We start from the raw sequence: 27,384 nt of genomic DNA on the forward strand, positions 1-27,384 counted from the left end.
TAATTTGTATGATCTGCTTTAGAAATTCTATGTGAATTTAATTGTCTATTTTCAGGTCTTGAGCCTTCAAGATTTCGGAATGGATAACGTCTTTTTGTTTTGTTTTGTTTTGAATAATGTTTTCATCATATTTATTTGTGTTACTGTCTTTTCTATTCCTTCTAACCTTACTAAGGCATTTTAGCACAAAAAGGCACTTTAACACACAAAGCCTATATTCATGGTACATGCATCATATTCAAAATCGTTAAAGATTTTATCATCTCTTTTGAATGATTTAAAATTGTCATTAATTAGTAAAAGCGTGTGACTATAGCGACTCAAGTAAAAAATATGAGCATGTTTCAAACACAAATGATATATCAAAATCTTACAGAATTCCAAAACAGTTTGAAATATTATTTCAATGATGCGTATACTTACAGTCAAGAACCATTACAGTACAGCATATTTCATCTGTATTGTGTCTGAAAGAAAGGTAAAATAATCTAATATGAGGCAAATGATTCAACTAAGTGATTCATGGCAATAGGCAATTTATTCATAATCATTAGAGAAAGTTTGTTCATTTCGATTCTTAGACCAAAATTAGGATAAAAAAGAAGGAAATATAATAAACTTACAACAATAGATTGTCCATGTTTGTAAATGATTTTTAGTACAAGTAGGAATTATGTTTATGTGAAAATGGTGACCTTAACCACAGTGGTGCCCTCTTGCTGTTAATGATGAGCGTGAGCATAAAACTTGAAAATACAATCTTGTCAGTACATATTTCTGGATAAGAATATACTTGCATGGAAGAAAACAATTGCTAATGATACTCTGCTTTAATAAAAAAAAAACTTCGGCAGAAAATAAAGAAAATAAATACAAACTTTAAAATTGCACATGATGTATTTAAATTACCAGAAAAGAAGGTAAAATATTTGGCAGACATACTCATGCACTTGTACACATGTGCGTTTATTGCATTTGTTTTCGTTAGTGTCATCAAAATATGGAATTAACACTGTTGGTATCATGCAACCTCTACACAAAGGTATCAGTTGTGGCAGATAAAATGACTGTTCTCCTCCATACATTATACACACATATAAAATGTATCATGTAAGAACCATTGTCTTCATTCAGATGATAATAGTTACCTTTGTAAACAAATAAACAAAAAATATTAAAACAACTTACTGACTGACAGGATCTGCAGTTTGTACACAAAGAGGATAATGTCCAAGAGCTGTGGGTGTAAATGACACGTTCCCACTGTAAACTCCTCTGGCTGTTCCACCATCTAGTATAGGTGTTTGTGGTGTCAAGGTAGGGTCCATATAACCAAACTTAAGAGTGGGCCTGATATAAAACATTCTTAAATATTATTTGGAACTACATTTCTTTACTGATATCGATCAATCATGATTTTACTAAATTATGAACAATTAGCTTGATCTAATTCATCTTGAATTACGGACAATGTATATACAATTGTAGAACACATCTTCTTTATACTGTAACTCCCATTGCTACAAGTACATCTTCTTCTACATGTAGAATATAATGGCTTTTCTAACACACTACTACTGCTACATCTACAACACTAAGAAAACCACCACCACCTACTACTACTACTACTAATACACTTATTCACTTGTTAGGACTGATTTTTCCATTGACGATTATGGGTAGCCAACATTCTAATGTGATGTAACAAATCAGCGTATCTGGAATGGCCAAATCTGTGAAAACCGGAGAATCTGTAACCAGCTGAAATACATTAAAGAAGATTAAATCGACAACTGTATATGTATGTATATAACTTGGCGTATGTATGTATGTATGCATGCATGTATGTAATATCATTAGAATAACAATAATATGGATTAGAGGTATGCTTTATTACCACTATACCAGTTTACTGTGGTAAATTTGGCTTAACAGATTTCGCTAGTGCAATAATTTTGTTCAAATAACATTGAAAAATTTACTGCTCAAGACATGTAGTAGACTGAGTTTCCTCTATCATGAAAATCCATATTATTGTTAGCTATTAATGCAGATTTCAAAGATAGAGTGTGGTGCACATCCATCATATGGAGAAGTACGATATCAGTAAACTTGTTTGACGGCAGGAGTTTTCTAACGTTTGTCAATCATTTATGAGACACAATCTAGCTAGCATGGACACTACTCTTCATTTCCAGATAGCTACTGGTCTGATCCTACATGAATATTTCTCCAAAATACCCTTTTTTCACTCAGCTTCTGAGTTACATCAACTTAGTTATTTTACTTTCAATCTCAGTTCACAACATTTCTTGTATGGGCTATTTCTTTCCCTTTTTGGTTTTATTTTCTATTGGTTTTGTAGTAGATGGAATTTGATGAGCCGTGACATGAGATTAGAGGTAAACAATCTTTAGAATTAGGTGCAAGAGACAAAATGAGTATCGAAATTCGGAATTTGGTTTGGGTAACTGGTTTAAATGTGCAGTTTGGACAAATATTTAAGGGATTAGAATAATAATTTCTGAAAGTGATGATGGCCAGTCATGATAACTACATATGCAATATTTTTCTTCCTAAATGGACGATAAGACACTGAAATATGAGACCTGCCACACAAATGTTAAATTTGCTCCATTACACACGTTTTATAATGCATGGAAACGGACGGTAATTGGCAAATATTTCAAACTTGATTTCCAGACAAGTAATCTGTGTGGCAATCTATCTAAAGTCAAGTTCTACCCATGACAGTCGTGCATCTGCGAATGAAAGTTCAGTCTGATTAAAATCGAGATAATTTTGTAAGTAGTAGCTATGACACTACCGATAAAGATTAATGTTCTACTGACCTTTGGAATCTCTCATCCATTTATGTTTAGTAATCTATTTGATAAGGTGTTGTGTTTAATGTTGGCAAGAGTCATCATTACAAACAATATGCTCCGAATGATGTTTTTCACTCACATTAATAATGAAAAAGCTGTAATGTAAATGTTCAATTAAAAGATCGATAGAATGTACTGTCAGATCTGTGTTTGACAGATCATCATTATGTAATCAAATTAATGAAATGTATTTATCATATTATCTTGTAAGACACCAAAAACAACAAGGAAAATAACAATATATTTAATAGAATGATAATGATGCCTTAACAATCACTGATATGCAGATTAGAAATAGCACTATGAAACAAAACAGCACATACAACAGTGCATATTATGATACGACAACATAACCAACCAAATTTATACTCGTTTCTAAATCTCACTCTTTGCCCCCACCCCACCCTCTCTCTCTCTCTCTCGCTCTCATCTTGGCATTTCATTATCAAAAACATACATTTTAAACATTTAAGTGTACTGGAAATAAGTTAATCAGGATGTTGAATTATTTTCTTTCTAGTAGAATGATACTTCAACGTTGACATGTTTAGAATAACCTAACTCCAATGTCTCGATGAAAATAGTATCACAAATCTTGCATCATTTTTACAAATGGATTTTAAAAATGAAAAGTTAAATAAGTTTATCCAGATTTGATGAGACATCTTATTTTTAATGATCTACAATTAATATTCAACAGCTTTGTCCTCTGAATTTGATAGAGCTCGGTAGATTTTTTTAAATACATGACCAAAAGTAATGAAAATGTTCCAAATTAGAGATTTCCCTAAAATAGTGAATATTTTGTACTCATACAATAATTGATTCTTCTTTCATATATTTATTATGATTCAACTGACCCATGCATAGATAGACACATCAGGAAGACTGGAATTAATGTGGCTATTTAATGTCTATAATAGCATTATGAAATAACATTTGGTAATACATTAATCCATCCATTACTACCTGTCGTGATCCATTTTAACATAGACACCTTAAAAGTAATCTTACCGGTATGGGTGAAGCATCCAGAGACTCAATGAATTTGGAACTGCCTGCAAAAATATAATATTTCTTTTAATTCTAGGAAGATGTTTGAAACAATTTTAGTTGTATATTCAAACAACCTGAGCAGCATTTTTTATAGCTACATTAAAAAATAATACTTGAAAACATACCTACCTTGAATGCCTGACCAAAGTGAGTTTTGAGCAATACTTTTTTATAATGTTTTTTATATTCTAAAATTATAAATTATTATTTTCTACTAGGATGCCATACAAAACTCACAAAATATGTATTTATTTTCTAGGCAACTGCCATTGTAATTCTACAAGAAAAAATCATTCACATACAAATTGAGTCGGAATTAGATAAATTGTTTTTAAGCATGCCTTATGCCAAACATATGTGGACTTTGTAGCATTATCCAGACACTTCATTGCACATATACAGTAATAAATGATCTGTGCTTGGACTCCACACACTCTTATCACTCTATCGATGTCAACTTCTCAATTTCTGCATTAGTATATCTAGATTAAGTAAAACAGTGTCACTCATCTGTCCTATTGCATCAGACACTTCGATCCATAATAGGCAGACAGTTAACATAAGCTGATGTAACAGTCAAATACAAGATTTGTCAGAACTATAAAAGGATTTTTACATTTGTATTATTAAGTACAACAAAATTGAAGTTGGTTATCATTAATTTCTCATCTAGATAGGATCATATTTGTTGAGCATTGTAAAAAAAAACGAAGCTTAGGAAATTTTTAATCAGCACATACATGGGATTCTACTGGTGATAGGCCAAAAATACTGTTTTTAAGGTCATCTACAACTTATATCATTTTATAGGTAAAACTACCACTTTTGAAAATCAAAGGATTTTTAAAATTATTTTTAAAACAACAAATGGTATTTGTATGTGTTCTATGAACACATAAGAAAACATTAAAACCAGTCTACTTGTGACTGGAAATGTTACAAAAGTAAATCAATTGGTAGGATGATGCATGGAAGAACACCTAGGATTAGATTATTCAATAACAATTGACTTGTATACACATCAAGCTGTTAATTAAAAAACATATTGATGGAATTCAGGAGGTTTAAGGCCAAATGTGGGATGTTTTTTGAGGCGTTCTGAATGGTGTATTAAAAGGTGGTCACGATGTCTTCTGATGCTTTGATAAAAATTGGCAGACATGTGATGGAGGAAGATATGACGGAGACAAACTGACTAAGTATTTTGATATTTTTTTCATGTTTAATTGTTACTATATTACTCAAGATTATTTTAGGAGGAATACATTAGGATATCTCTTACATATTTGCTCAATTCATGGCACAATACTGAAACGTATCCTTTCTAACAATGCTAATAACCTGCAGGCTAAGAAATGTTATAAGTTTATGAATGACTGAATATTAGACTTTAAGAATGTGCAAACAAGTAATAAAGATCTTGAGTTTGAATTGTGTGTTTCAGGGGTTTGCATATTTTGTATTTCATTCACTTTTTTTAACTTTTCATGCGCGTAAATTAAGTTCAAGACCTACGGTAAATGAAATATGCAAGTTAATTATATCACAAGATAATTAAATTTTGGAAAAACTATTCATAAAAGCATAAATACACAATGTTATTTTTTTTTTTCATAACAGTGTCGAAAACTGCCAGCAGACTTTTAGATCTGGACCATGAAGAGAAAGAAACTTTTGAGGATGAGACTCGGGACGGTAATACGTCTCAAATCCAAATGAAGAGCTTCCTAAGTGGGGTGAACGTGATGTGGTGTAGTATTGGAAAGCAGTCAGCAATATTACAAACCCAGTGACAGGAAGATTGAAAATATTACTTCTTTGCAATCTGAGCACTGTTATCCTGTCATTTCAACAGTCTAATGCTAATACTTAGAGGACATTCTCCATTCTTTGCAAAATAAGAAGTGATCCAGTGGGAAGTGTGAACCAGAAATCTATGTAGAGCCTGTAAAGTCTGAAGCATATTAATCACAGTGAATGTCATCAGACAGTGCTCTTGCAGAGAAAACTACAAATGTTATTAGATGTTTTAAAACAATCTTTGCAGTGTACTTTGGATAAGCATCTCTCTCTTTTTCATTAATTGACAATATATTGACTCGTATTCATTATTACTGCCACATTGTTATCAGAATCTGAATATGATTTATGCTCAAAACTTGCTGTTTTATTATCATATAAAGAGAATACATATTATGGCAAAAATGCACGTGTTTTGTTTTAAGTTCCCTTTAACAATGTACAATTTATGCACTTAAAAACTGGTTTAGAAGTCAATCTGCTTATCAAATTTTTTTAATTCTACTGGTGTGAAATCCTGCTTCTGTCACTTGTATGTCAGTGCAAACTTGTTGATGATCTAAATCTGCATAGTCTGACTGTTTCACAGATGTCCTACAATTATAGCCGATATAGTGTCTATTTCACTACTTAATTTATCCATGTATGTTAGGTTATCACAAAGTAAAATAGAATGTATAGCACATAGATGATTGTGCTACTGATGGCAACAATAAATAAACAGAATAATTGATGACTTATAAAATGGAAATGATATTTATGATACAATGATTTCAGAAGACAATCCTATTTTAGATTCATTTATAAAAGATACAAGAAACAGAAATGGTTACTATCAAATACTATATGTGTAACATTGAAAAGTGACTGATCTAATAGAAGAAAAAAAGACAAAGCACGGATTCTGTAAAAGATCTGTAAATACATTTATGCTGGAATCAACCAGGTACATGTATTATAACAAGGGAATAGCATCACAGGATAAAGAATACAAAGAAACTTGCACATGAATGTGGAGAGACCATTACAGAAGGTTCATTGAATGATCACCTCAAATCATGTGAATATTATTAATATCATGAATAATAAAAGAATTATCAATTGAAACCAATAGGAGCATAACATATGACTATGCAAACTGATGCACCAATGCCACCAACTGAATATGCTAATTGATGCATGCACCAATGCCAGCAACTGACTATGCTAATTGATGCACCAATCCCAATAACTGTAATATTAAAATTAGCTTTATCTTCAAAATGTTTTCTAACTGGAATAGAATTTTAAAAAGAATGATTTATAAAATTGAGTATAAAATGAAATAACAGCAAAATATCTTCAGACTTTTATAATAAGAGATTACATGAGTATGGATTTTACAAGGAAAAATTCCCAGGCTGTACAAATTTTTCAGTGGTTTGGAAGCATTATTTTGGGGAAAAGACAAGTACAGGAAACAAAAAGTCTGGTTTGTTAAAATTTGAACTATAGATTTATTTTGAATGACTAATCAGTTAAAAATATGAGCAACAGAAACACAGTTATCAATATCTAAAACTATTATCACAGAACCAAAGCATTCAACACAACAGAGGTCAGACAAAAACAAATACTTAGTAAGGTGCGTGATCTATTACACTTAGTACATCAAAGAGATTACATGTACTTAACGTTACGCATAAATGAGAACCAGTAAGAGAGAAGATCAAGGTGACATATATTGATAAATTAAAAAATATCATGATATATCAACAAATGTTGATGACATATTAAATGAATGTATTACATTAAGTGCAAAGAGCTAAGGTACATAAATGATGAATGAAACATCATATGAATAGTTAAAATTACAGAAAGAGAACTAGACCAACATATTAATTTAATTTGTTGGATAAAAATATCATTATTATGGGATTAAAGTTCATATCTCCTCAACAAGAACATAGCTAAAAAGTATTTTTCTGAAAACATTTTTACAATCAATTACTTTGGTAATCATTCATGGACTATGAGAAATGACAAACTTATTCCATCAGGATTTAAATGAAGAAAATACTGCATTGTTAAGCATTTACACAAAAAATATGTTTGTTTATAAACAACCTAGACCAATGACAGCTGCAGAAATAATGTTTGTACAAGAAGATAAAATACCTTTAATTAAATCAACATATGACATACTGTGAAAATGAAATTGCATGTATAGAAGACAACAAAATTATTACTACCAAGAAACGAAAAGCTTAGGATACATATTCAAGTTTTCTTCACATCAGAAAGCAGGCCAAAATCAAAATGTTTGGGTTATTTGGAGATTTTTGTTCTTGTTTTGTGGGAGGAGGTTTGGTTAGCTCTTTTTACAAAGTAGAATCAGTACGAGTGGAAAAATAGAGAGCAGAAAGATTGTTCAAATTATTATACCGAGTAACCGAACCTTGTGCAATTGATCTTATATTTTGGTAATTGAGCGGCTTTGCTCTTTTCTTGTTTAGCACTAAAGCTTTCTTTTGCTATTCTAGTATTATTTTATTGTTTTATAATGTATAATTCTTATTTATTTCTACCCTTGAGATTATTTGATATTTCCTACAAAATGCTAGATGATTGGACATTATTTCTCAATACTGCTGCTGTGCTGTTGCTGACATTCTTTAAACTGTATCAAATTTTGACACTACTTCCTGGTTTCATCGTGCATATGTGAAGTATCATGGTCAAGTACATTAAATCCAAATTTGAAATATTGTAGTTGTATAGACTGTATGTCCAGGATTCTTTTGAAACTGTAAAGATGGTCTTCATCTTTTAGCTTTGATTCAAAAATTGATTGTTTTCATGGAAATCTAATTTAAATTTCAATCATAAAAATCCTCAACAACAGAATATAGTGTGAATAAGCCTGATTTCTTTGTTACTGTAAATTAGATAGTATTTGTATTATACATTTATAAACTGTTGATAAGGCAAAAATAAATTTAAACCTGGGGTATAGATTCATTCACATAATTAATGAATTCAGTTTTAATTAACATTTATTCTATTCCCAAGTAAAAGACACACTATGCATATTTCCATGTTTAATTCAGTTTGTAATATCTCTATATTTTCATTTGCTTGTAATGACCATTAATAGTGCGTGAAAATCAAATAAACAACAGTCAGACAGTTTGGCAAACATGTATAGCAGCCATCGGAGTAACTTTTTATTATTGTTTTGATTAAGTAGAAATCTACAAGTCATTTGGCTTCAAACAGACACAAACTATATCTGATTCAATAAATACCTGTATAGTTCTATGTCTACTGACTCTATAATTCAGATATGGTATTAATGGATGAATAATATTGCAAGCACATGACATTAATATTTAATTCATTATCATTATTTGCTGTTATACTTACTTCAACTTTGTTCATACACATTTCAAGGGTATATAAGCTATCATGCATACCTTTGTCAGTTAATCCATTTCTATCATGCAAAGAAAACAAGTCCAGCAAACATCTTTAATTTTACTATCCATTCTCCAATTATGAAATTTCAATCAGTTATATCATATTTTCTTCAGTAGTTACATCTTAATTAATTCCCAATGATTATTATTATTATTAATATCCATTTGATTTTTCCATTTATGCATCACAAACTATAATGAGGAGGAATGTTAAAGTTATTTAAAACTATTTAAAATTGTTTTAGATTCATGTTATTATTATCTGACACAATGTCTGTAGACCAGATAAAGGTAGTATACATTGAGACAAGACTTATTGCATTTGAAAGTAGACATTTATTTAGTCTGTTAAACGCCAATAAAAATCTCTGTATGTTAATGAAGTCATCACTGTCACACCTTAAAGTGCAGTAATAAACATGTTTAATGGTTTGTGAGTAAAATGGTTGTTTTCAGAGTTGTAAATTTTGTTTAATACAATCAATAAACACAATGTAATCTTTTGCATATATTGTAAAAACAAATTAAGATGAAAATATTTATTCGACTTAATTAATAATGCCAGAATCTTTTTTCTACTAAACATCTTTTTCACAGCTAAAAATCTCTTCATTCTTCTTTTCTTTGCATCTATGTGAAAGCCTAATTTACACAATGTATATCAGCTTCCACATATGCAGTATTTTGAGTGAAAACACAAACATTTAAAATGCATATTTTACAAACAAGACGGCTATCTTTTTTAAGTGGTGTTTGTTGCATATGCGTCAAGCCATTTGGAGGTGCTGTCAGTTTACACTTTGTAGGTCAGAAGTGAGGTTTCATCTAGTAATTTAAATGATAAAGACTGCTGACACATTATTGTCAATCATTTTAAAACTTTCTGGCACAATCCAACATCATTTAATCAACTGCTCTTTTTCATCTATATTGGTTTTTTATGCATCTCTTTTTATATGCATTTGTATCAGAACTGATTGACACATAAGCTATTTACCTGTACACAAGTCTCCACCATAGCCAACTCTACAGACACATCTAGCTTCCTGGGAATTGGAGTTACAATGCCCACCATTGTTACACTCCTTGTTAATACACAGGCCTGATGACACTATTAAAAAGATATCCAAATGGATTTGAGCACAGAAAAGACTGAGTTTGATGGTCTTATGTGTGTGTAATTATTGATTTTGTCCAATGGTTGCATGATTTTGAACAGAAACTGTTAAGATAAAATAAGATGGCACAAGGTCCAATTGAGATTATGTATTGCTCTAGACAACAAATAGGACATAATACATTATACAAACAGTGATAAAAATACAGTCATATCAAGATTATAAAATTACAATCGAAAATGCTAAGTATGTTTAGCAGTTCATAATGTGTCTGTAACACTTCTTACTATATCAGGAATATCCACACAGAGATCAGTACACCTCCTAGAGAATGGTTTCTTATTTTTCTAAATTTTGACTTCAGGAAAATTACTTTTGCAATGCTGCAAATTCAAATGGAAGTGTTATTTTTGGTGTTAACTCCTAGCAGTTACTTTTATTTTTTCCAGCTTCATAATAGGTAATGAAATTCACAACAAATAACAACAAAACTTGTCCAAACTACATACTATATGCTTATATATTAACAACTATCTACTTGTATACATACTGTTCTGGTGGCCTAGTGGTTGGAGCATCCACTTCGGATGTGGAAGTCACATTTTTTAAACCCCGGCCAAGTCATACCAAAGACTTATATATAAAAAATGGTACTGACAGCTGCCTTGCTAGCATTAAGAGGTTAGCATTAAGACTGGTCAGCCTGGTGTCAGGATATTATGACTGGGTGGTACTTGATGCAACATGTCTGTGACATTATGCCCCAGTGCTAGACATCACTATAAATTGCCACACCGCAGACATTGTAGTGATATGACTGAAAAATTGTTAAAGCTACATTCAAAATCCAAATCACACACACACAGACACACACACTTGTATAAATCAAGAAAAGAACATGCAATATAAAACATGCTAACAATAATATATTTTAAAGCATATGTGGTTTGTACTTTGCCATTTTGTTTATCAAACTTACAGTTAGCTTTTTCAAGGGATATCGCATCATAACACCTAACCTCTCCTTTCAATCTGAAATACATAAACTTCTTGAAAATTTGTGTATGTTTTCTATTTAAAAGTATGGAATAAGAGATTATTTTAAACAAATATTACATTCTGCCTTATTCTTGCTAGAATATATTGTCTTTGGCAAAATATTTTTACACTGAACTTTATTGCAAATAACTAGTGTGTTATTTATTTATTTATTTATTCATTGTAATCTGTATTATTTTTTAATTAATTTTATATATTTAATAACTGAAATAATTAATTAATTAAAATGATGATTAGTAAACACCCTGTTAATCCCTAAATAATTATTTTAATTAATCTTTACTAACCCAGGAAATGACACTTGGAGACATATTTTCTTTTGACCCTGGATGTTTTTTTGTGGAATGTAGGAAATATCTGCTACACAGTCATGTCCATTCCTTGAAGCTGCTAAAAATATGTGCAGACCATCTGTGTAGTCCTGTGTTTCAGACACAGTTGGGCTGAAAGTCAGTTTTCAACAATAAATTTCTTCATTTTAACAAATATCTCAAAGTCCACAATTGCCCTGTTTTCGTTAAGAACAGCTTTAGCATATTCTGACAAACTGAATCATTATTTTAACTTCTCCACTTCACTCCCCACCCCTTGAATTTCATAAGAAGTATAAAGGAGAAAACCAAAAATAAAAATAAAAACAACAAAATACAGTAAGAAACATTCTTTATATTGACATTGTTGGATCATTTCTTAAAAGTTTAGCTTAATGATTTATTTCCATGTTAGTGAATAGAAAAAATCTTCATTATTTTCTTGAAAAGCTGAAATAAAACTATTATATACAGTTACAAATATTAAAAAGTTAGGTAACTTTTAACAATACATGATTTTAAATATAATTAAAAATTATCCCCAACTATAATCATGTTACTTTGTAAGTACACTATAGTTTTCTGTAATAAAACTAATAGATTGTACCAATTTGAACTTGTCTTGGATGTATACATCAAAATGTGGCACTCTGATCCAGTTTTACACAGGACAGTGGATCTATCTGGGAGTGTTGGGTCAATGTAGTATGGACGTGACTGAAAGAAAAATTGTTGGCATAATTTATTAAAATGTTGTAATCTTTCTGATATAGATGCCAGCCAAACATCTTAAAATTATATATCAATATGGAATGAAGAAACTGAGTAGTTGAAATGGGACAAGCTCTGAGTCAACCAAAGTCATTGATAGTATGCACTTTTGAAAGACAATCCAAAATGGTCACAAACTTTTTTAAATTTATTTATATATGAGAGTGCAAATGGAATACAATATATTTCAATATTTATATGACAATGAATGGAACTATTGGTTCAAAATATAAAGAAATAATTTACAACAGGATAAATGAGCATCAGTTTACATTATTGGACTTGACCACATGGCAGGTGGGAGAGAATATGAGAGAAAAATCCAACAGAAAAAAGAACTGATTATCTAAGCATCTGAGGTACCGGTACTTATATTTTGTAAAATAATACCTATTGCTGTTAATTTCTTTCAAATTCTACAATCCAGTCCTGACTATTATTGGATCCGATTCTTGAAATCAAGCAGAAATGAATTACCTTGTCTACTGGAGGTCCATAAAATTGTCCTGCAATGCAATACAAATAGACAATGCAAAGCATGAGACCAAAAGGAAAAGGAAATAACATATTACAAGCAATCCCCCCAAAAAATAATGCACCACAAGCAATCCCTACCCAACTATTTTCATTTACTACTCATTGCTTTTTCATTCATACCATGGGATCAAATCAAATATATCTCAGGTTTTCAATGCTGCTAAATGTTCTAAAAAGTATTTATGGAAAGTGAATCAATCTATAGCACAAGACTCTCTATGTAGAAATGATCCTTGTTCCGAATATTAGAATTAATTTCCATGTTCACTGGAAGAACCTGATGATGTTCTCTGCACTTGAAATAAAACAGCAGTTGTAAATGACAATGATAATTTGGCCCATAAAGTTTTTCACTTTGTTATAGGGTGTATCCAAAATACTAAACTGAAAAAGAGCAACTTACAAAATATTCTTCTGAATGTATTCACATGCAACAAAACTATTTCCTTCACATGTATAGATAGATGAACACATACACAACCTACTAATTGACAAAACAACTGTGTCATTGACATGGCAATCCCTGCAGCAAATAAATTATTTGAACAAAGAATTTTACTAACCTTCGCCTACTCGCACTTTGAAGCAAATTTCTTCCAACACAAGGCTAGTACTGGAAAGGAAGAGCAATTTACATAGAGCTGAATGAAACAAAAAATGGAATTAAACATGAAAAGAGACAAAAAGTACACATTAACAGCCATTACAAATATGTTACATGATATTTGTATGGCTGTTTCAGTACTTTATGATATTAACATGCCAGTAAATCTTCCACAGCCAATGTGCATGCAAATCACAATGTCATTAATGGTTTCAACTTCCTTAGTACCCTTTATAAAATTAACATGCACACTCATCAAACACACCTTGACAAAAGGTTAATAACTGTATATTCTATCACTTAGTGCACAAAAAACAAAGAGATATTTTAATAGCAGAACTGACAAATCACATCTCACCAGTGACTGCTGATGAGACCTTATTAACTCGGCAAGTTTTAAACACAAAGACAAATGATCATGTTCAAGATGAGCTATATGATAACTTTGAACATGAATAAGAAAGAAAGTAAAACGTATAGATAATTACCAAATTTATTAAATTTACACGCTGAACTAATTGTCATCAAGCACAACTACTTAAAAATCTCAGATTTAGGGATAATGTAAATAAATAAGAGTATTTAAGAAGTTATAAATATTTTGTGATAAGGTCAGTTTATACTGAATTATGGAAGTTAAACTCACCTGCTGTTTGCCTTGCTTTGAATGCAGACAGGCTGAGTAGCATTGCCTGTTGGTCTGATTTGCAAATACCCCTGAAACTGTTTACCCATGGAGTCTGTGCTGTTAATGATTAGTTTCTCCACAGCAATGGTTGGAGGAACGTGCCCACGTCCCACAAAGGGACTAAAACATAATGATGTTTCAAAATCATTGGAAAATTTAGAATGATGGGGCTGTACACAAACATGTCATTAGAAATTCTATCATGATTGAGTCAGATAAATAACCATGTGAAGGTATGAGTAACACTTTTGGAACATACACAATGAACAAAGACGTTCAAAAATAATACTGTAGCTGAGATATGTTGGACATACACAAGACTGTTATGCTAACATTGTAGCTGTGTTTTAAACATACACAAGGTTGTTATGTTAACACCATAAATATGTTTTAGACATACACAAGGTTGTTAATGCTATAACTACATGTTTTAACCATACACATGGTTGTTATGTTAATGCTAACAATGAAATGATGTTTTAGACATACACAAGACTGTTAACACTGTAAAATATGATGTTTTAGATATACACAAGGTTGTTATGCTAACACTATAACTATGATGTTTAATGCATACACAAAGGTGTTAACACTGTAAATATGATGTTTTTGACACATTCAAGCTTGTTATGCTAACACTATAACTATGATGTTTAATGCATACACAAAGGTGTTAACACTGTAAATATGATGTTTTAGATATACACAAGGTTGTTATGCTAACACTATAACTATGATGTTTAATGCATACACAAAGGTGTTAACACTGTAAATATGATGTTTTTGACACATTCAAGCTTGTTATGCTAACACTATAACTATGATGTTTAATGCATACACAAAGGTGTTAATATTGTAAATATGATGTTTTAGATATACACAAGGTTGTTATGCTAACACTATAACTATGATGTTTAATGCATACACAAAGGTGTTAACACTGTAAATATGATGTTTTAGATATACACAAGGTTGTTATGCTAACACTATAACTATGATGTTTAATGCATACACAAAGGTGTTAACACTGTAAATATGATGTTTTTGACACATTCAAGCTTGTTATGCTAACACTATAACTATGATGTTTAATGCATACACAAAGGTGTTAACACTGTAAATATGATGTTTTTGACACATTCAAGCTTGTTATGCTAACACTATAACTATGATGTTTAATGCATACACAAAGGTGTTAACACTGTAAATATGATGTTTTTGACACATTCAAGCTTGTTATGCTAACACTATAACTATGATGTTTAATGCATACACAAAGGTGTTAACACTGTAAATATGATGTTTTTGACACATTCAAGCTTGTTATGCTAACACTATAACTATGATGTTTAATGCATACACAAAGGTGTTAACACTGTAAATATGATGTTTTTGACACATTCAAGCTTGTTATGCTAACACTATAACTATGATGTTTAATGCATACACAAAGGTGTTAACACTGTAAATATGATGTTTTTGACACATTCAAGCTTGTTATGCTAACACTATAACTATGATGTTTAATGCATACACAAAGGTGTTAACACTGTAAATATGATGTTTTTGACACATTCAAGCTTGTTATGCTAACACTATAACTATGATGTTTAATGCATACACAAAGGTGTTAACACTGTAAATATGATGTTTTTGACACATTCAAGCTTGTTATGCTAACACTATAACTATGATGTTTAATGCATACACAAAGGTGTTAACACTGTAAATATGATGTTTTTGACACATTCAAGCTTGTTATGCTAACACTATAACTATGATGTTTAATGCATACACAAAGGTGTTAACACTGTAAATATGATATTTTTGACACATTCAAGCTTGTTATACTAACACTATAAATATGGTTTGTAGACATACACAAAGTTGGTATACTAACATTGTAAATATGTTTTAGAGATGCACAAGGTTGTCATGCTAGCACTGTCAATATGATGCTTTAGACATACACAAGAGTTATTATGGTAACACTGTAAATATGATGTTTTGACATACACAAGGTTTCTATCCTAACACTGTAAACATGTTTGAGACATACACAAGGCTGTTATATTAACACTGTAACTATGTTTTGACATACACAAGATTGTTATGTTAACATGGTAACTATGATGTTTAGACATACACAAGATTGTTATGTTAACATGGTAACTATGATGTTTTGACATACACAAAAATGTTATGTTAACATGGTAACTATGATGTTTTGACATATTCAAGATTATGACATTAACATGGTAACTATGATGTTTTGACATACACAAGGTTTCTATCCTAACACTGTAAATATATTAGATATACACAAGGTTGTTATGCTAACACTGTAATTATGTTTTACACATGCACAAGGTTGTCATGCTAACACTCTACATTGTTTTGACATAAACAAGATTGTTGTAATAACATGGTGACTATGATGTTTTGACATAGACAAGGTTGTTATATTAAGAACCCACTGCAATTTATGAATATTATATGCTGACATCATTTAAAATTAATCTGAAAATACACATTCTACAATAAATAAAACAATGCAATTATTCAATCAGATTCTAAGCAATTATTTAAAATTACTTTTCAATAACTCACATATTATGTGACTGTCCAAGTAGTAGGAAAGGAATAAAGCAGCTTTCATTATAGTCACAGTTGATTTCCACTGGTAGCGCCAGGTTCCCAACTGACAGCTACAAATCAAAGTACTAACATGGGTTTAAAATTAGGTTATGCATACTGACCTGTCTACCATAAGTCATTTTTCTGTATTTAATGTTATTCTAAATATTTCAAAGAAACACACATTTAAAGTAAATTATTTAAAATGGTTTGAAAATTGTGCATGCCATTTTCAGATGTGTTTATATGTCATACTGTCAAACTGTCACAGCTTGTCAGCGATCTGCGAACTAAAATGTAGTTAGTCTATATTGAGATCCACCAGCAGTGATCAGACCCCCACCACATATGCACCTTTCTTATACATCTGCCACTTCAGACTATTTTTTTAAATATGACGTGTACTTAAATAAGACCATCCTCAGTCTAACTATGCAAGTTTGGGTAGAAATAAACCCTTATAAAAGAAGAAAATTTCTCTTCAACAATCTCCATCTTTAAATCAAAGGGTAGACAGCTTAATATAGTGAATGTCATGGCTTCACAAGTTGCATATGTAATAGCTCACAACTAGAAAGAAAAAAAATACAAAATATCTGTCTCCTTTTAAAGAAGTTTTTTGTTATTTCACTGCATGTTTGAAATAACGTTTTAAGATGTGTGTGTGTAAGTGTGTGTGTGTTGAATTAATTTATTACAAGGGAAAGTATTGTTCTTCTAAAACTTCTAACTTTCAGTTTGCTAATTTTCAAAATTCCTATTATTTTCTTACACACCAAAATAAAGTTACTTCTGTCCAGTGATTGTTGTATGAAAAATATAACATGCATGCAATTTGTTTGTGTTGATCCTTTCATCTTTTCATGTAGAATTATTTAACTCCATTGACAATTTCATATCAACTCTGTGTTTTATACACCCACACCCACACACACACACACACATTCAAATAATTTACAATCTCTCCGACAGCCAAAATTGTCTCCTCTTTAAATAATTTCTGTTGTTTCTTATTTTTGAGAGAGAAAGGAAGTGGAAAATTATTCCAGACCTTGTGTCTGTCAACTGTACTTGTTTAACTCTCCAACTGGTAAACTATAGTTTATTGGATTCTGTACGTGTCTAGAGTTTTTATGAGCATTTTAAGCAATGAATCTAATAATATGTTAGAGGACAGATCATTTAAAAAATGTTATATTTTGTATTGCATGAAGTGGCATGACAAATGTTTAAATACGGCTAAAATATTACTGTTGTTGAAAAGTTTAAATAATATACCTTACTGTCAGATGCCTAGCCTATCTTTCACATAGATGATGATAATGATGATAATGATGATGATGATGAGAACTATTCCAGGAATCTATTGTAAAACAAATAATAAGCATTTCATATACTATGCACGAATAATAATAATAATAATTATTGTTTTAATGATTTAAATGAACAAATCAACTTTGCATCAAAATAATTTCTGCTATTAGAAATATGGCTAATTTTACTTAGAAACTGAACAAAACACCTGAAAGTTGATTAATTTAAACAGTGATTGTTGATTAGTTTAAAAATAGTAGATTGGGTAAAAGGACAAAAATCTTCTCAAATGTACAAAACATTGCAAAATAAACAGTTACTATTTACTTTCACAAATGTGTAAAGGAGATATAATTTTTACAATGAATGGTGATTTGTTACATATTCAACTCAGCATTTATTATATTTTTTATAATAAACTTTTGACTCTTTTATGAACGTTTAAAGATTTTATTCTTACATCCCTAAAACTTTGTGTGCAAATAGGGTGCTTCCTATTTTAAAGAGAAACACATATTATTGTTTTTCATTTTATAGATTTTCTATCTTTGAGTCAAATATAAATATATTGATTTAATTTTTTGTTTGTAATTTCATGGTTTTTGTTTTTGTATATGTTTTTTATGTGTTATCTATTATTGCAAGGCACTTAGAGCTTCTAAAAATAAGGGGCTGTATTAAGTCCACATTATTATTACTGTATTATTAATACTGTATATACTCTCTTATAAGATGAGTCCAACTACAAACTGCTCAGACCCAGATCTGCCATTGAATAATGTGCTTTCCAATCTGGGTCTGTCCAGTTGACTTGAAGTAATCAGTAGAACAAGCAACATAGACCCTGCTTTATGCTATGGCAGATCTGGATGTTGACAGTTTCACTTTACTTACAAGCCAGCACATAAGTTATTATTATTATTGTATAGGATTGATACTTACCCTGTTTGTATTATTACTAATGGAAGGTGATCCAACTGAAACAAAAGTGCAATTTGTCAAATATATGAATTTTCCATCAGTAGACCTATTTTCCATTTTATGACAACTTTTATTTCTGATCACATTGTGCAAAATCTGAAATGGAAAGGTTTGGTATCAAATAAAAATATGCAGTTTTCATCCTATATGTTATTGGTTATTACAAAATAAGATTATATCAAATTTTCCTTCTCATATTTGCATGTTAGGAAAGCTAAATTATTTTGCAGATAGAGAGAACTAATGACAGAGACCCTTCTAAAGGAAATACTTTTATTTGCATGAGAAATGACAGACAAAGCATTGATATGCTATTATTTTGGGGATTACCAGTTTCACATGTTCTCCCAGAGAATCCAATTGGACAATGACAAACGGGGTATCCAATTCCAGCATTGCCTGCATCACAAAATCCACCATTGATACAGTGCAGGGTGGCACAGGGGCCCTTTACTGGAAATAATAATAATAATAATAATAAAGACTTTATTTAGAGAAGGTAGCTCAGTTACAGAACAAATCTACCTTGAGGCCTTCTATCTGTTATGTACAATATATACAGTATATACAACATGACACTAAAGAATTAAGTAATTTTAAAATTCAAATTATCAAGCCTGGAATACATGCACAGGCATCTGTGAAAACATAAACATATATAAAACAAAATATCATCCTGCATTGAAAAATTCAACCATTAAAATGATGCAAAATTACAGAAATGCATGCTGTCTTTTTTTGTACTATAACTGTTCAATTTTCTAAAGATTTCATCCATTTAAGACATTGATTATGAAAAGAAGAAATGCTAGGAGCCTGCCTTATGTCACTGGAAATGTTGTTCCATACCAGTGTACCATTATATTGAAAACTTTTTTAAAACAATTCCTTCTTTGGCCTTGGTATAATGTAACTTTTACTTCTTATGGACCTTAAATTTGGAGTACCATCAGCATCTCTGTGGTGAAAGACATTGCTTATAGATAGACAGGAATGTCTTTTCTGGACACTTTATAGATCAATTTGCCCTTTCTAAGAAATATTCTACATGTATTGTTAAAATCTTTATATAATTCATTGCATCCTGAAACTTGTTTATACATTGATCTAGAATTAAATGGCAAGCCCTCTTTTGGAGTCTTAAAAGTGTTGTTATGTTTAAACTAGAGGTATTACACCAAATTACATTACAGTAGTCCAGATATGGCTAGATATAACTTTTATAAAAGATGACCCTATACTGAAGAAGAATGTATGTTTGGATTTTCCTCAGTAGCCAAAGATAAGAATTAACCTTTTTTGAAACATGTTTAATGTGAATAGACAAGTAAGATTGTTATCTATGAATACACCAAGAATTCTATCTTGAGAGGTCATACTGAGGCTCACATTGTCAAACAGAACCTGGAGTTTGTCACTATCTAGCCTTGCTCGTTTTTGTTGTGTTGTAACTAGTAGGGCTTTTGTTTTTTTCTGTATTTATGATCATACTGTTTTCCTTGCATCATACTTGAAGTCTGTTGAAAGCATCTTGTAAGTTATTTTCAAGTACTGTTTTGGTTTTACCCATCTCAGACAGTGTAGTATCATCTGCATAGAGGTCAGTGGAAGAAACTGAAGTTCTAATCTTAAGAGGTAAATAGTTGATAAACAGAATGAATAACAGGGGTCCAAGGATAGAGCGCTGTGGTACTCCACAATTAATATTTTTACTTTCAGAAAGTTGACTATTTAAAGATACTTTTTGCACTCTATCAGTTAAGTAAGAAGTAAACCAGTTTAGGGAGTATTCACTGCATTGATAGATTTTTAGTTTTTCAAGCAAAATTTCATGGTCTACAAGATCAAAAGCTTTACAAAAATCAACCATAATATTGCCTACCATTTCTCCTTGATCTAATGCTTTCAGCCATTTATCAATCAAAGATACAAGTGCAGTTTCACAGGAGTGATTCTGGCGAATAAGATCATAAGTGTTCAAACAGAATCATGTACGTGTTTTTCTAGTGATTTGGAGAGACAAGGAAGAATAGAGATGGGTCTGTATTTATTCACATCATCTTTTATTCCTGCTTTATGCAATGGTATAAGCATGGCAGTTTTCCATGTTTGTGGAAATTTATTAGACTTAATACTTTCATTGCAAATGAAAGCTATACTCTCTACAATTGCAGGTGCAACTAGCTTTAGTAACCTTGGTCCAATCCAATCCATTTTTTAAACATATTTCAGCACAAATTCTGGACTCATTTCAGGAATTTCAAAATTTTATATTATTTTGTAGTTTTTTAGCACAAAAATGTTTGAATTCCAGATGATCAGATTAAGTTTTAGGTTCTTTAAGTTTCTCAGCAACTTGAACAAAAAAGTTGTTAAAAATATTTGAGATGTCAGTTGGATTATTAGCATAAATGCCGTCATGATTGAGGAATAACATTTCAGTTTTACTCTTACATTTGCCTGCACCAAACCCTGTAAACACTTTCCAGATAGCTTTCAGGTTATTTTGGTTTTCATCCAGCACTTTTTTGTAGTGTGCTTGTTTGACTTGATGTATCATTTTATTAACTTTATTCCTCCAAACTCTATATTCAGTTTGATTTCCTACTGATTTTAGTTGATCTCTTTGCTTTATTGCTTTTAAAATTTCTGGGGAGGTCCAGCCTGGTTGGTGGTCTTTCTTTATCCTGTGTGTTTTTAAAGGGGTATGTTTGTTCACTATACTGATGAACAGATCTGCCCATGTATCAAAAACATCATCAATATCTTCAAAGACTTGGACTGTATTCGATGGAATCTGTTTCAGATCTTCTAGGAATTTAACAGTATCAAAGTTTTGAAAAGATCTATAAGTAATGGATTTATGGATATTATTTTTTGTTGATTTGCCATTGACTTTACGTGTTAGAAAAATTGCAAAGTGGTCACTTATACCAATTTTTGGAACCATTATTTCCAAAACATTTTCTTTTGTATTAGTATAAATATGATCTATAAGTGTTTTAGAGGTAGAAGTTACTCTGGTGGGTTCATTTACAATTCATCCAATTCCTATTATTTGATCATTGAGAAGGTCTCTATTTATATCACCTATAATTATAAAATTCTTTCTCTTCATTTGAAATTTGATCGACTTGAAGTTAAAAAAATTCGCACCAACCAGTATGTGATGATGGGGGTCTATATACAAAACCTATTAAACAGGGCTTAGCTTTTCCTGGAGTGATCTGTAGCCAAATGGATTCTATTTCCTGTGCTTCTTGGTCTTCCCGTCTTTTACAGATAATCTCGGTTCTAACATACGCAAGGAGCCCAACACCACCTCCATTCCTATCCTTTCAATAAGGTTTGTCAAAGAAATTGATATACAAGAAATTTTCTCCCTGATTTTCCTTTAACATTGTTTCTGAGAGTCCAAAATAAATAGATATTATTATTTGGAGAGATTAGCAGGAACTTCACTTGATCAATGTTTCCACAAAAACCCTGAATATTTAAATGATCTATGTGTAAACCTTTGCTAGAAACTCATAAATTCATGAGATTAATATCAATGCTATTAGAGGCTTTCAAGGAGACATTAAAAGTATTAAAACTCTGTTCACATTGATCATCATTACAACTATCATTACTGTATAAAAATTAATTTTTCTACAACTACATTTTCTACTTTTATAATCATTGTATAAATCTGAACATCAGTCATATTTGAATATGTACAAGTAGCTCATAAGTTTCCACATTCAGAACATCCATCAGCAAGGGGATCAAATTTGTTTTGACAAGGGATGCCTGGTGTATATGACAGTCTTTGATAGAAAGATTGGTCCTCCCACTGAATAGAGTCTTCCTGTGGAGTTGAGATGGCCTCATTGCTCTTTTCCTATTCCATAAATCTAGTGTGAGTTTTGGCTTTGTGTCCAAAGCTACCACACTGATGGCATTGTAATGACTGTCTGTGCCTGCATTCCTGTGCTGAATGATATATCTAATGTGTAGTTAAATGGCATTCTGCATAGATTTTTGTTCATTAGCAGGTTGTGAAACTTTCCTAAACTTAATGACTATCTCTTTGTCCATGTTTTGCATAAATTTTTATATATTCTTCAATCCTTAAATGATTTGTTTTGTCTTATCAAAGTCATTAAATGACTGGTTTCATTTACCACTTTTATTTAGATCAGTCCACACTCAGCATGACATCTAAATGTATACTAGTTGTTTTTATAAAAGGAAAGTAGATTCCAAAACAATTCAATCCTTCAAATCAATCCAAGGGTTGACAAATATTTTAAAAGAATCATCGTACCAATAAGTAACAATATGACACTGACGACACTGACTATTTGATTGTACTATCAAATTACTGAATGATCATGAATTGCTGTAACAAGAGAAAAATACATGAATATCAGAACCATGTACTTACAATTGAAGTTTTCACTGACCACTTCTATATCAAAGCAACGTATTTCTCCCATTACCTCTCTCCTGTGAATGTTTTATTAAAATTTGTAACATCATCATATTAAAAATACTTTAAATATGTCACTCAAGAAAAATTAATACAAACATGGAAAAAGGAATGTTTTACTCATGGACGATAATGTTAAAGTTTAAAAATGATTTTGAACACAAAGAAAGTGAATTTATGGTTACTGTGAAGTAAAATCTGCTTACCTGATAAAATACATTACACACATTGTGATTGATCCAGAACAGTTTCTTTGGCTGCATATTTAAATAATTTGTTGAAACAAAATACCTGTAATATGAAATATCTTAAGATCATTTACTGAATAAGATTAATTGTCATTGAAATAAATACTAATTACTAGGTAAATGCTGAGAAATTAATCAGAAATCAATTAATTCTAGGTATGAGGTGATGTTTTCATATGTATCTTGCAGTTGTAAACAACACCTCGAGAGTACCCACCACTTGAGCTGGGCCTCCAAACACAGGTGGTGATTTGTCAACTGTGAAGCTGTTGGGTTGAAAACTAAGTCCATTGTACAATTATTAACAGCTGCTGGCCCATCTATACAGTTCTCACAATCAGAGAAGATGTGATAATTTTCCGTTAGACCCTCCACTAATTTCATTGATGAACTAGATAATAAGAAATATAAGGGTCAATTTAAAGATAACTTTACATCAAACAGCAATATAATACACTTGCAGTGTGTGTGTGTGTTTTTATATACATTTTTATTTAATATAAAGATAGTATTTTTTTCTCGATTGCCTGCTCACATTGAGATGTTAACATAAGAAAATTTAGATCATAATGAAGCATGAAGCTTTCAAATTACACACACAAAAAAATTGCAATGTGTTTGTGTGTTGTTGTTATTGTTGTAGGTTTTAATGCCATTTTTCAGCACAAGATAGGCTATACATGACACCCAGTGTAAATGGTGGAGGAGGAACCCGGGAAGTATCTCAGACTGTTATCTGCCTACTATGCCTCAGTATGCACATATAAATATTGCTTCAAAATTAGGTTATGTTTCAACAGTAGTTCATCGCTTCTATATTCTCTAAATCTGTGATGAATTTCCACTGATTAATCATTAATGATGTAATAAAATAATGAAATAACAAGTATTAATAATCCCTGTTTTCTAAATGAATTAAACATTGGAAACAATTTGATCAAAATTATCTGTGCTTTCCCCTTGATCTCCCTCTCACTTTCTCATGCATAAGGAGAGAACACAGGGAAGTCTGTGGGGAGAGAGAGAGTACTTTAGACCACTCAGCCACCTGAAACCCTACAAACATATACCATGAGGTTCTTAATTAATTAGATTATAAGCTATATCTATTGATGACATACTTAAAAGTTTTCCATAAATATTAAAGTGATTATCAAAAACACATAAAAGTATGTTTGTTTATATGGTGTTGTACAAGTTGCAAATTATATTAAAATACATTCAAAATTTTCACATATTTATCAGGATATGTTTCAAAATAACATTCAATATGGAGGGACCATTTAAAAACTGGAAGAGTACATGTACATTAAACTGACATGGAATCAGACATATCTATTCATGGAAATAAATAACTATCAGAATTGACCACAAAGATGTTGATGTGTTTTTTTAACAAAAAATGCACATAGTTTAATAGTTATAAACCATAGTGAAATCAAGTAGAAAACATACTAGGATTATAAAACCTGTGGCTTTTGTATTTGCCTAATTATTCTATATTTAGCCTGTGGCTTTTATATATGCCTAAATATTCTCTAATTAGCCTATGATTCATCCGATGTGTCTTTCATCGTAAGAAAACATACACATGCAAATACAAGTACATGTACATGCACATGTGTGCACACATACACACACACACACACACACTTCTAGGCATTTTTACGCCCAAGCTTTCCTTGCAGTTTGATATGAATAAAAATAGTTCACTTATAAATGATTATCAAAATATATGACAAATATAAACCTTATGGTCCTGATTCATAGTTCAGACTTTACAATAACCAATATACCAACCAGGTATTCATGTTAGACCTTCCCGAAGACACTGTAAACATCATGTGACATGTTACCCCAACTTTACACACAACTGTGGAATACTGTGGAATACTGGGTGGAGTAAAATGTGGTTTGTCCTACAACAGTAAAATCTTGCATATAAAACAACCAATATTTATCACATGTATCAATTATCATTGTGATCTTATGTCAATAAAAAAAAGAAACACACAGACAAGATGAAGACTGACTGTAAAAAGCTACAAAGATATATTTTATCAGTGAAATATAATGAATTTGTCAATATCAGGCATACTAAATGTAAATTTAAATTTAAATCATATTATAGCTGTGTGCTGCTAAAGCAACAATGAAAAAAAATCTAATTAGTTATCCTGAGAATAATTTTACTTATTTTTTTATATCTCTATTATTAAATATATACAAATTAAAAAGATTGAATTCTACATGGAATTGCATCAATCAAATGTTGCATGACTGAATTGGAAATTTAAAATATAAAATCGCTAACCTTTTCACCATATAGAAGGAATGCATCTGGAAAGGAAGATTATATATATATATATATATATATATATATATATATATATATATATATATATATATATATATATATATATATATTGCTAAGCAGAAGGTTACAGCCAACAGTTATTTAATATTAATCTGGTTCTCTTGTGTTATGAGATTGTTATTACTAAATCTCTCATGCACTAATTACTTTTTAAAAAATACAAGTATAACCATTAAGATCCATGTAGATCTCTACAGGAGATGTTTTTGTTTAAAATTATAAGATATGGTATATAAAACTGTGGCTGAAATGCTTAAATTAAGTAAATGTTGATTGACCTTTTGAAATGAAGCAACTAATAATAATAATAATAATAATAATAATATTAAGAATTTCACCCATTCTATATATTCCTTAATGGAAGATTTGTAAAACATTTAAAATAAATTAGCAGAAAAAGAAATTGATAGCCTCTGTATATTGTTACCAGGTTTCACATCCATCTTAAAGCAGATTTCATCATAGTTGATCCTGCAAAAAAATGTCCTTTGAGCTATAATTGAAACATTATATATATATATATATATATATATATATATATATATATATATATGATAGTTTTCCTTGACATAATATATATCTGTGTTTTGTAATAGACCTTTTTCTAAGATAATGATAGTGGTCTACCTTGCTAGTGACATTTTATTTTGCAAACGTCATAATATATAATAATATACAGCTAACAGTTCCGTATGGATATAGATGAAATATTCAGATCAATATTAATGGAGGTAACATTTTTACTTGTATATGAGTGCAGGACATTAGTTTCTCACTTTCAAATTTCTGCTCTTGTTGATAACTTTGAATGCTTTAGAAAGGAAAGAGACCTACACACTTGCTCTATTATTGTGTCTTAACTTTCTATATTAAGGCTGTTTACTTCATAAATATTTATTATTAACTTAACATCTGAAGTGGAATCAGTCTTACTGTGTTCAGGTTTTAATGTGGGTGGTTTGATTTATTTAAATAATTCATTAGAATTACAATGTGCTCATTAATACTTCATGGACTAAATCATTATTTTGGAATTATTTTATTTTCTTTCAAGGACCTTTTG

General features: G+C 30.6%; 1 protein-coding gene across 9 annotated transcripts in view; it reads right to left on the reverse strand.

Annotated features, from left to right (window-relative positions):
* The window catches only part of LOC149805378 (uncharacterized), a 145,111-nt gene that overhangs the window by 37,046 nt on the left and 80,681 nt on the right, over positions 1-27,384 (reverse strand). For all 9 annotated transcript variants that reach the window (XM_089949846.1, XM_089949845.1, XM_089949844.1 and 6 more), the window contains 19 exons: positions 26,749-26,792; positions 26,259-26,284; positions 25,745-25,863; positions 24,162-24,335; positions 23,652-23,713; positions 19,553-19,675; positions 19,184-19,218; positions 16,901-16,998; positions 14,249-14,410; positions 13,562-13,611; positions 12,939-12,967; positions 12,298-12,407; positions 11,667-11,822; positions 11,300-11,352; positions 10,200-10,313; positions 3,903-3,946; positions 1,646-1,761; positions 1,189-1,350; positions 424-467 (listed from right to left, as the gene is read on the reverse strand). In XM_089949846.1, coding sequence (XP_089805972.1) covers positions 424-467; positions 1,189-1,350; positions 1,646-1,761; positions 3,903-3,946; positions 10,200-10,313; positions 11,300-11,352; positions 11,667-11,822; positions 12,298-12,407; positions 12,939-12,967; positions 13,562-13,611; positions 14,249-14,410; positions 16,901-16,998; positions 19,184-19,218; positions 19,553-19,675; positions 23,652-23,713; positions 24,162-24,335; positions 25,745-25,863; positions 26,259-26,284; positions 26,749-26,792 — 1,721 coding nt within the window. The remainder of the gene's footprint in view (positions 1-423; positions 468-1,188; positions 1,351-1,645; positions 1,762-3,902; positions 3,947-10,199; positions 10,314-11,299; positions 11,353-11,666; positions 11,823-12,297; positions 12,408-12,938; positions 12,968-13,561; positions 13,612-14,248; positions 14,411-16,900; positions 16,999-19,183; positions 19,219-19,552; positions 19,676-23,651; positions 23,714-24,161; positions 24,336-25,744; positions 25,864-26,258; positions 26,285-26,748; positions 26,793-27,384) is intronic.

Source organism: Sinohyriopsis cumingii, chromosome 2 (assembly GCF_028554795.1).
Source record: "Sinohyriopsis cumingii isolate HCF-2022 chromosome 2, ASM2855479v2, whole genome shotgun sequence".
Lineage (NCBI taxonomy): Eukaryota > Metazoa > Mollusca > Bivalvia > Unionida > Unionidae > Sinohyriopsis > Sinohyriopsis cumingii.